This window comes from Mixophyes fleayi, chromosome 5 (genome assembly GCF_038048845.1).
Source record: "Mixophyes fleayi isolate aMixFle1 chromosome 5, aMixFle1.hap1, whole genome shotgun sequence".
NCBI classification, from domain to species: domain Eukaryota; kingdom Metazoa; phylum Chordata; class Amphibia; order Anura; family Limnodynastidae; genus Mixophyes; species Mixophyes fleayi.
The window spans coordinates 242,023,216-242,033,742 of NC_134406.1; the positions used below are offsets into that span (position 1 = coordinate 242,023,216).

At 45.7% G+C, this 10,527-nt stretch overlaps 1 protein-coding gene across 1 annotated transcript in view; it reads left to right on the top strand.

Annotated features, from left to right (window-relative positions):
* ATP6V0D2 (ATPase H+ transporting V0 subunit d2) overlaps positions 1-9,373 on the top strand; it is a 54,269-nt gene extending 44,896 nt beyond the window's left edge. The window contains exon 8 of the mRNA XM_075213745.1: positions 7,984-9,373. Within this exon, the coding sequence (XP_075069846.1) occupies positions 7,984-8,145 (162 nt within the window). The 3' untranslated portion in view covers positions 8,146-9,373. The remainder of the gene's footprint in view (positions 1-7,983) is intronic.
* The last annotated feature ends 1,154 nt before the right edge of the window (positions 9,374-10,527 follow it).

Genomic DNA, 10,527 nt, shown 5'->3' on the forward strand with positions numbered 1-10,527 from the left:
ATTCCACCACTAAAAATTGGAGATCGTGTCTGGTTATCTACCAAAAATATTCGTTTGAAGGTTCCATCTATGAAATTCGCCCCTCGTTTTATTGGTCCATATAGGATCATTCAAGTAATCAATCCAGTATGTGTTAAACTTCTTCTTCCTAAGAATCTTCGGATTTCCAATGCCTTCCATGTCTCTTTACTCAAACCTCTTATCATCAACCGTTTCTCAACTACTCCATCAGCTCCGCAGCCAGTTCAAGTTCATCAGGAGGAGGATTTCGAGATTACTGAGGTATTGGATGCAAAAATTTCGCGAGGAGTCCTCCGTTTCCTCGTTCATTGGAAGGGCTTTGGTCCTGAGGAGCGCTCTTGGATCAAAGCTGAAGATCTTAATGCTCCTGCCCTTTTGAAGAAGTTTTATTCCAAAAATCCGGACAAGCCCGGTTCCAGGCGTTCTGTGCCCACCTTTAAAAGGGGGGGTACTGTCACTCACCGGACCGTGAGTGCCTCTTCCCGGACATTTAGGAACCGTGGCCGTCCTCCATCCTGAGGGTCTGCGCATGCGCAGCCCTTTTCTACCCTTCAGTGTATGTTCCTTTTAGTCAATTGGCAGATCAGGCAACCTCCCTATATTAAGCACCTGTGGTCAACACCACGTTGCCTGATCTTGGAGTCTCATTCCCATGAGTCTCTGAAGGTGTTCCTATGTTTCCTCGTGTATTCAGCGCTGCTGATTCCTGTGGTTTCCAAACCACTTCTACCTCTGTGGTTTCCAAACCACTTCTACTACTGTGGTTTCCATACCGCTTCTACCATCAACTGTATCATCGTGACTGTTTGCTGATTCCTATCCGCTGCCTCCGTGCACTACAGTCTTCTATACCACTTCAACGCTATCATATTCCATTGTGACTGTTTGCTGATTCCTACCCGCTGCCTCCGTGCACTACAGCCTTCTCTCCACATCCACTCACCTGTTCATCATCAAGTCGGTGAGCTGATTCCTATCCGCTGCCTCCGTGCACTACAGTCTCCAGCTGGTAACTCGTCTGTGTTCATCATCGTGACTGTTAGCTGATTCCTATCCGCTGCCTCCGTGCACTACAGTCTCCAGCTTGCAACTCGCCTGTGTTCACCATCGTGACTGTTAGCTGATTCCTATCCGCTGCCTCCGTGCACTACAGCCTCCAGCTTGCTACTCGCCTGTGTTCACCATCGTGACTGTTAGCTGATTCCTATCCGCTGCTCCTGTGCACCTCAGCCTCATCTCATCTCTCCCGTGTTTCCTCGAGACTGCTGCTATTATTACCATCTGCTTCTCTTCGTGATCAACAGCTCCTGGTCTACTCTGCTCTCCCGTGTTCCATCGCTATTGGTACCTGTTGGTTGCTACTGGTTACCTCCGTGTGTCCGCAGAGCCCTGCTGCTGCTGTCAGCGCTATCGTCCACCCGCTGCTGATCCGCTCTCCACGCCTTCCTGTGTCCTGCTGGTCTCTACCCTCCTGTCAGCATTGGATTCGTATCTCATCAGCTACTCCTCTGCTAGATCATCTCCATTCTCCTGGGTCCTCCATGAGTCCAGTTCCACGTTCTACTGATTCCTGTGGATTCGTGTCCCTGTTGGTCTACTTACCTGTGCGCTGCACCTACTAGACTCTTCCTCCAGGGACTTCTCATCCTGCCGGCCTCCTGCCGCTCAGGTATTGCTGCACTCCTATCTGACTGCCTACTTCTGAACCACGGTATGCATACTTCTCATTGACTGTGCTGGTGTATTGCATACCTTGCTGGACTGTGTTGGTTCTCCTCTGGAGTCTGCTATCCGCTGAGTCTATTGCCATCATTGACTGTGTTATCTTGTGCTGGATTACTTCAAGAGACGTTCTATATTTGCAGACCTGTTCAGTCATTTATATATATTGTGCATATTATTGTGGATCGTGTTTAAGGTGCCCGTGTACATCCTGTGTTGCAGTCTCTCCCCGTACACCTCCTCACATATATATTCAGTGGTACAACTTGCTGAAGGCAGACCACTGATCCCTGTTTCCTGTATCACCTGTTCCAGTATCCTCTCACATAGCAGTGGTACAACTTGCTATCGCAGACCACTGACTACCCGGATACCTCCACTTGGATTTCATTCCTTCACTCAGACAGCGGTACAACTTGCTCTCCGCAGACCGCTGACTCTCATCACCTCCTCGTTGCTGTTGGACATTCCTCCTCACTATAGCAGTGGTACAACTTGCTATCGCAGACCACTGACTACCTTCACGTGTCCTTGTCCATACAGTTCCTCGTGTATTAATACCTCCATATTACCAGTGCTGCTAGTCATAGACTTTCCTGAGCATCTCATCATCTACCATTGCCTGTTCCGTGATCACCCTGCTACCAGAGTACTCTATTACCATCTACATTGCTCTGGTAAGCTTACCACCTGGTGATCCCTGGGTAAAGACTCCTAGTGCCCGTGACAGTAAGATCAGGCCATGACAGACCCAGATACGGAACCTACAGCCAAAGAGATGCTGCGGCATCTGGTTACCCGTATTGAGCAACAGGAAGTTCGCCAACGGCATTTACTGCGGTGTTACCAGGCGTTAGCTTCCCAAAGAACGTCCGTGCAAGATGCCACAACTACTGTTGATGCTCCTGTGCCTTCCTCCGTTTCCCCAGTGCCATCCCAGGTGTTTACGGCTTCCACGCTTCACCTGCCTACTCCGTCAAAATACGATGGAGACCCCAAAACTTGTAGGGGTTTTCTTACTCAATGCTCAGTTCATTTTGAGCTCCAACCTCAAAATTTTTCTACCCATCGTTCCAGAGTGGCCTATCTTATTTCATTGTTTTCTGGACAAGCTCTCGCATGGGCTTCCCCTCTGTGGGAAAGAAACGATCCATTGTTACAGGATAGTGCCGAATTTATTTCCACGTTCCGAAGTGTATTCGATGAACCAGGTCGTGTTATTTCCGCTGCATCCAGCATTCTCCGTCTTCGCCAAGGATCTCGCACTGTGGCTCAGTACGTCATTCAATTTAGGATCTTAGCCTCTGAACTTCAGTGGAACACTGAAGCATTAATTGCCGCCTTCTGGCAGGGGCTTTCCGATAAAATTAAAAACGCACTGACTTCACAAGAACTACCCTCCTCTTTAGAAGATTTGATCTCTCTTTGCCATCGTGTAGACCTGAGGTTTCGTGAAAGAGAACCTGAGAAAACAACTTCGGTTAAAACACCTCTTCTCTCAAATCCTCAATTTCACCCAGCTTCATCTCCGGTGATACCCATGGAGATAGGTCGCTCCAAATTAACTTTAGAGGAGAGGGACCGAAGAATAAAGAATAGACTTTGTATCTATTGTGCCGATTCTACGCATATGCTCAATTCTTGTCCCAGGAAATGCCGGGCTCTAACCAATACTGGGGAGATAAGGTTAGGGTTCCTGGAGTCCTCCCCATCTTCTACGAAATTAAAAGCCTGCGCTTTTGATGTTACGATTTCCTTTGCTACCAAATCCTTTGAGTCACAGGCATTGATTGATTCCGGAGCAGCAGGAAATTTCATTTCTAAATCCCTAGTGAATCAATGGTCCCTACCAGTGATTACTTTGAAAACACCGATTACTGTGACTGCTATGGATGGATCACGTCTCATCAATGGTCTCATCACCCAGAGTACGTCTCCAGTAACGCTTCAGATTGGTGGGCTACACCATGAAGAGATTTCGTTTTTAATTCTTCCTGTTACGACAAGTCCGATTGTCTTAGGCCTTCCATGGCTTCAATGTCATTCTCCCCAGATTGACTGGCGCACTTCTCAAGTTACATCTTGGGGAGCTGAATGTCATCATCGTTGTCTCTCTCAAATGGTTTCATTCAAAAGACAGCATTCGTATATTCCACCAGGTCCTCCTCCACAGGATCCTTCATCTACGGATCTGTGTGATAAGGTTCAGTCTGAACGCCTTCCTTCTCATCGGGCGTTCGTGACGTCATCGGACGTTGAAGATGGATCTCAGGAGTCATCTTCAAAAGTGCTGGTGGTTCACGGTCACCATCCGTCTTTTCCGGAATTTCCTGCCCTCCCTCCCACCCAAGTTCCTGCTGTGGAGACTGCTTGTCAGACCTTCAAAAATATCTGGTCTCAGGTCAAAACCTGTTTAAAGAAGACATCTAACAAATATAAGTCTTTCGCAGATAAGAAGAGGCGGGCTATTCCACCACTAAAAATTGGAGATCGTGTCTGGTTATCTACCAAAAATATTCGTTTGAAGGTTCCATCTATGAAATTCGCCCCTCGTTTTATTGGTCCATATAGGATCATTCAAGTAATCAATCCAGTATGTGTTAAACTTCTTCTTCCTAAGAATCTTCGGATTTCCAATGCCTTCCATGTCTCTTTACTCAAACCTCTTATCATCAACCGTTTCTCAACTACTCCATCAGCTCCGCAGCCAGTTCAAGTTCATCAGGAGGAGGATTTCGAGATTACTGAGGTATTGGATGCAAAAATTTCGCGAGGAGTCCTCCGTTTCCTCGTTCATTGGAAGGGCTTTGGTCCTGAGGAGCGCTCTTGGATCAAAGCTGAAGATCTTAATGCTCCTGCCCTTTTGAAGAAGTTTTATTCCAAAAATCCGGACAAGCCCGGTTCCAGGCGTTCTGTGCCCACCTTTAAAAGGGGGGGTACTGTCACTCACCGGACCGTGAGTGCCTCTTCCCGGACATTTAGGAACCGTGGCCGTCCTCCATCCTGAGGGTCTGCGCATGCGCAGCCCTTTTCTACCCTTCAGTGTATGTTCCTTTTAGTCAATTGGCAGATCAGGCAACCTCCCTATATTAAGCACCTGTGGTCAACACCACGTTGCCTGATCTTGGAGTCTCATTCCCATGAGTCTCTGAAGGTGTTCCTATGTTTCCTCGTGTATTCAGCGCTGCTGATTCCTGTGGTTTCCAAACCACTTCTACCTCTGTGGTTTCCAAACCACTTCTACTACTGTGGTTTCCATACCGCTTCTACCATCAACTGTATCATCGTGACTGTTTGCTGATTCCTATCCGCTGCCTCCGTGCACTACAGTCTTCTATACCACTTCAACGCTATCATATTCCATTGTGACTGTTTGCTGATTCCTACCCGCTGCCTCCGTGCACTACAGCCTTCTCTCCACATCCACTCACCTGTTCATCATCAAGTCGGTGAGCTGATTCCTATCCGCTGCCTCCGTGCACTACAGTCTCCAGCTGGTAACTCGTCTGTGTTCATCATCGTGACTGTTAGCTGATTCCTATCCGCTGCCTCCGTGCACTACAGTCTCCAGCTTGCAACTCGCCTGTGTTCACCATCGTGACTGTTAGCTGATTCCTATCCGCTGCCTCCGTGCACTACAGCCTCCAGCTTGCTACTCGCCTGTGTTCACCATCGTGACTGTTAGCTGATTCCTATCCGCTGCTCCTGTGCACCTCAGCCTCATCTCATCTCTCCCGTGTTTCCTCGAGACTGCTGCTATTATTACCATCTGCTTCTCTTCGTGATCAACAGCTCCTGGTCTACTCTGCTCTCCCGTGTTCCATCGCTATTGGTACCTGTTGGTTGCTACTGGTTACCTCCGTGTGTCCGCAGAGCCCTGCTGCTGCTGTCAGCGCTATCGTCCACCCGCTGCTGATCCGCTCTCCACGCCTTCCTGTGTCCTGCTGGTCTCTACCCTCCTGTCAGCATTGGATTCGTATCTCATCAGCTACTCCTCTGCTAGATCATCTCCATTCTCCTGGGTCCTCCATGAGTCCAGTTCCACGTTCTACTGATTCCTGTGGATTCGTGTCCCTGTTGGTCTACTTACCTGTGCGCTGCACCTACTAGACTCTTCCTCCAGGGACTTCTCATCCTGCCGGCCTCCTGCCGCTCAGGTATTGCTGCACTCCTATCTGACTGCCTACTTCTGAACCACGGTATGCATACTTCTCATTGACTGTGCTGGTGTATTGCATACCTTGCTGGACTGTGTTGGTTCTCCTCTGGAGTCTGCTATCCGCTGAGTCTATTGCCATCATTGACTGTGTTATCTTGTGCTGGATTACTTCAAGAGACGTTCTATATTTGCAGACCTGTTCAGTCATTTATATATATTGTGCATATTATTGTGGATCGTGTTTAAGGTGCCCGTGTACATCCTGTGTTGCAGTCTCTCCCCGTACACCTCCTCACATATATATTCAGTGGTACAACTTGCTGAAGGCAGACCACTGATCCCTGTTTCCTGTATCACCTGTTCCAGTATCCTCTCACATAGCAGTGGTACAACTTGCTATCGCAGACCACTGACTACCCGGATACCTCCACTTGGATTCCATTCCTTCACTCAGACAGCGGTACAACTTGCTCTCCGCAGACCGCTGACTCTCATCACCTCCTCGTTGCTGTTGGACATTCCTCCTCACTATAGCAGTGGTACAACTTGCTATCGCAGACCACTGACTACCTTCACGTGTCCTTGTCCATACAGTTCCTCGTGTATTAATACCTCCATATTACCAGTGCTGCTAGTCATAGACTTTCCTGAGCATCTCATCATCTACCATTGCCTGTTCCGTGATCACCCTGCTACCAGAGTACTCTATTACCATCTACATTGCTCTGGTAAGCTTACCACCTGGTGATCCCTGGGTAAAGACTCCTAGTGCCCGTGACAGATATGGTGGAGGGAGAACACTGTACTCAGCCATTGCTACTGATTAATACTGATCAGGATGTCCCATTACGAGTCATCCATCCTCGGGACATCCATATTATCTTCCATTTGACTTAAGCGCACCGCTGTAGTGCATCCTTAAACTGGGACACTAATTCCCAAGGCATTGTGGAACCCAACTTTTCTGAGCTAATGACAATGCACCGCAAGCCAGCCCAAAGAGGATGTACTTGCACCAAACCTCTTTGAAGTGAATGGGTTACAAATGCCTAACTATCATCAATGTGCTTTTTACCAACCTTGCTTATTGCCCGTATAATGTTCTCCTGCCACTCCAAAAGCTGTTCCAGCCTCAGGACTCCAGTACCGGCAGCGATCCCATGCACCGGTTGGTTCCACATACCATCGAGGCTAGCCGAGCACACCCGTACCATACCTGGCCTGCGCACAATTACCTCCCTCAGTTCTAATTATCACTGCTTGTCTCAGAGATAGAAAACCTGGTCCCCAGCAATACTGTCTGGCAGCACTAAAGGGGGTCCTTCCACTTGCCAGGCTTCCAATTACTAGAAAATAGAAAATATAGCTACCTTCATTTAAAAAAAGAAAAGGTAATTGTGTTAGTGATAAACCTTTATGGTGTCCTCTATTCATAGGGAGGGAGCTGTGTTAGTATTTATATACGTTATACATTAATATAAACCCGCCCCACCTACCTCAATAAAAAGTTCTTAACTAAAATGTAAATCACAGACTTCCCTTTATATCTTCCTCCACCATAGTCCAATGGGATAACTGAAAAAACAAAACATTTAACATTAAGGTGATCAAATTTACTTTGCTCTTTAAAGCAATAAATAGTACAACTATTACGTTATATCTTCTTTTTAGTTATTAGTACTGAAGTGGGAGAAAACCCTGAGGCCATCACATAGTATTTCTTACAATGTGACTTGGATATTGTACACCTTTAAATATACTATGTAATGGGAAGGGGGTTGTTTGTTTGTTTTGTATTTAGAACTTGGCCCTAACAGGGTTGATTTTGACAAATTTGACAGCCTCTGTCGTAACTACAATCTACTAAATCTTACATTATCACTGCATAGAATTACAATTTATAGCAACAATTTTGTAAATTAAAAAGAACTTTGAGATAGTTATTACAAGTAGATTTCATGCATATTTAATGGTTTTCTTACTTTATATGATTTTTGAAAGTACATTTTGTGTGCTTTTTTGTGATTTACATGTTCAATATTAAAAATATATATATTTATATATTTTTGTTTTCTCTCTAGGTGAAATTGAACGTGCTGGCATTTAACAATCAGTTCCACTTCGGTGTCTTCTACTCTTACATCAAGTTGAAGGAACAGGAATGCCGGAATGTTGTCTGGATTGCAGAATGCATTTCTCAGAGGCACAGAACTAAAATCAATAACTACATCCCCATTCTGTAAAATGTCACCAGTCGGTTTAACCCTCAAGAAATGTAGTAAATGTATTAGCAGATAGAGGTGTTATCTAATCTTTTATTTATGAAACACTATTACATTCTTTAGCACTGTAGAACGCGATTATCATTAGACATTGTACCTAAAATGTCCAATATTACACAGGTTGGACCAGTAAGGTTGATCCACAAACCGCAAATAGTGTGTACCTGCCAGGGGCCCCTAGTGGACTACCTTGGGCTGGGTCACTGGGCCACCTACTGAGTCAAGTCTGCTCCCCAGGCTAACATTTGCTAGCCCTCCCCTGGAACCCGCAATGCTTCTTCATGTGCACAAGTGGGACTACTTGTCCAGCTAGCGCATGCTCAGCCTCACAGCGCCCTCTTCCCGGTTTACAGAACTGCCAAAAATTAATATGCACCTCTATTTGCAGTTTTGTGGATACTCAAAATCCAACCTGATTCTACCTTAGGGCCAACCCCTTCCTTCATTTCAGCTTTTCAGTTCTCTGCTGTTTAGCTTAATTTATGCCTTAACTTATCATGAATTAGGGGACATTATAACTTTGATGATTTTACTACATTGCTCAGAGTGCGCTTACAAATGTAGTTTCACTTGGAGGTACAAAGTACGCCCCACAAAAAGTATAGGGATTAGATTGGGTTTATGGCACCTCTGACCCCCCCAAAGAACTCAAGTGCCAAGTGGCTCCCTAAATGTACCTTCTGTACCACGGCAAGCTCATTTACATAATCCAGTCTTACAAAATAAACCCCCTTTCCGCTTTATAGGATACCTCCAAACTGGCCCGATTTAGGTGGGACAGTCCTGATTTGAGGGCTCTGTCCCACTATCCAGATCGGGGCAGCTTTATCCCGCAGGAGGGAAAGTTGGGATGTGTTCTCTGGTCACTGTGAACTGCATGGCAGCACCCGTTTACCACTGCATGGCAGAGCAGAGGTGAACAGGTGCCATGTGCCCTGTGCTCAGCAATGAAGGTGGTTGGAGGGGAGGGGAGAATGGGGCATCCTAGCGCTTCAAAAGCTGTAGGCACCGCCCAAATGTTGAGCGTAATGGTTTTTAGTGCAAAACTTGGGGCCCTTAGTGAGGGGCGCCTTGACCAGTCCAAATCCTGACCTCATCTCCACCCACGGGCATGGCTATTTTGATCTGTAAATCCATGTACTTCTCTGTAGAACAGGTGCATTTGTGTAAAGTAGGTGTGCAGCATCACTGAAGAACATTTACATAGTAACGTAGTAACATAGTTGATGAGGTTGAAAAAAGACACCAGTCCATCAAGTTCAACCTATTTTGGATCTCCTGCGATCCTGCACTTATATTTGAAATTAATCCAGAGTGAACAACCACCAATCTGTTTCAATTTTGAAAATCCCCCCAGACTCAATATTGCAGTCCTATTTTTACCCTATATCCACTACTATCCTTCATTTTAAATTAACGTTCGTATCCCTGGATACACCTTTCCGCTAAAAATTTGTCTAACCCTTTCTTAAACATTAATTTTTTTATTTGTAATTTTAATTATTTGCCAATTATATTTTAAATGTAAATAAAACATATTCGTTGCAATTCACATTGGTTCAAAACTGGGGTCTTTCCTCCCACACTCCAAAAACATACTGGTAGGTTAATTGTCTGCTAACAAAATTGACCCCCGTCTGTGTCTGTCTGTCTGTGTGTTAGGGAATTTAGACTGTAAGCCCCAATGGGGCAGGGACTGATGTGAATGAAGTCTCTGTACAGCGCTGCAGAATCAGTGGCGCTATATAAATAAATGGTGATGATGATGATTCTTATATAAAATGTATGAAAGACGTGTGTATGGTTTGGGGTTTGAAGAGCAGGATTATACTCAAGTTGTTTGCAGTCTTTTCTTCTGGCGTGATGATGCAATGGCAGCCAAAATGGTGCAATTTGTGGTGCGACGCCCCCCCCCCCTAACTTGTCACTTGACCTAGATCGCAGTGGGGAGATATTTAAACTTGGCAAGTATGATTTTTCACAGTATTACATTTTTCTTTTAATATGTGGATGTAATTTGCTCTACTTCATACTAGATGGCGCCATTTGAGTAGGTTTTATTTCCTCACAAGTACAACCAACTGCAAAGCAGTTTGTGGAGTAATTATAAGCAATTAGCAATCTCCCGGTACAATCCACTGCGCCATGACAAGGATTTCTACAACAAGATCTGCATAACAAACACTCATAGGACAAGGTGAGGTTAAATCTCATTGGAACCTAGAAGTGGCCTGTCACTTTCGCTTTCATCGAGGAGGGGGCAAGGTGACACAATTTTCCACGACCCAATGTTGGCAATTATAATATTGGCTCTGGCTGGAACACCATCCCTGCTGGATTTAT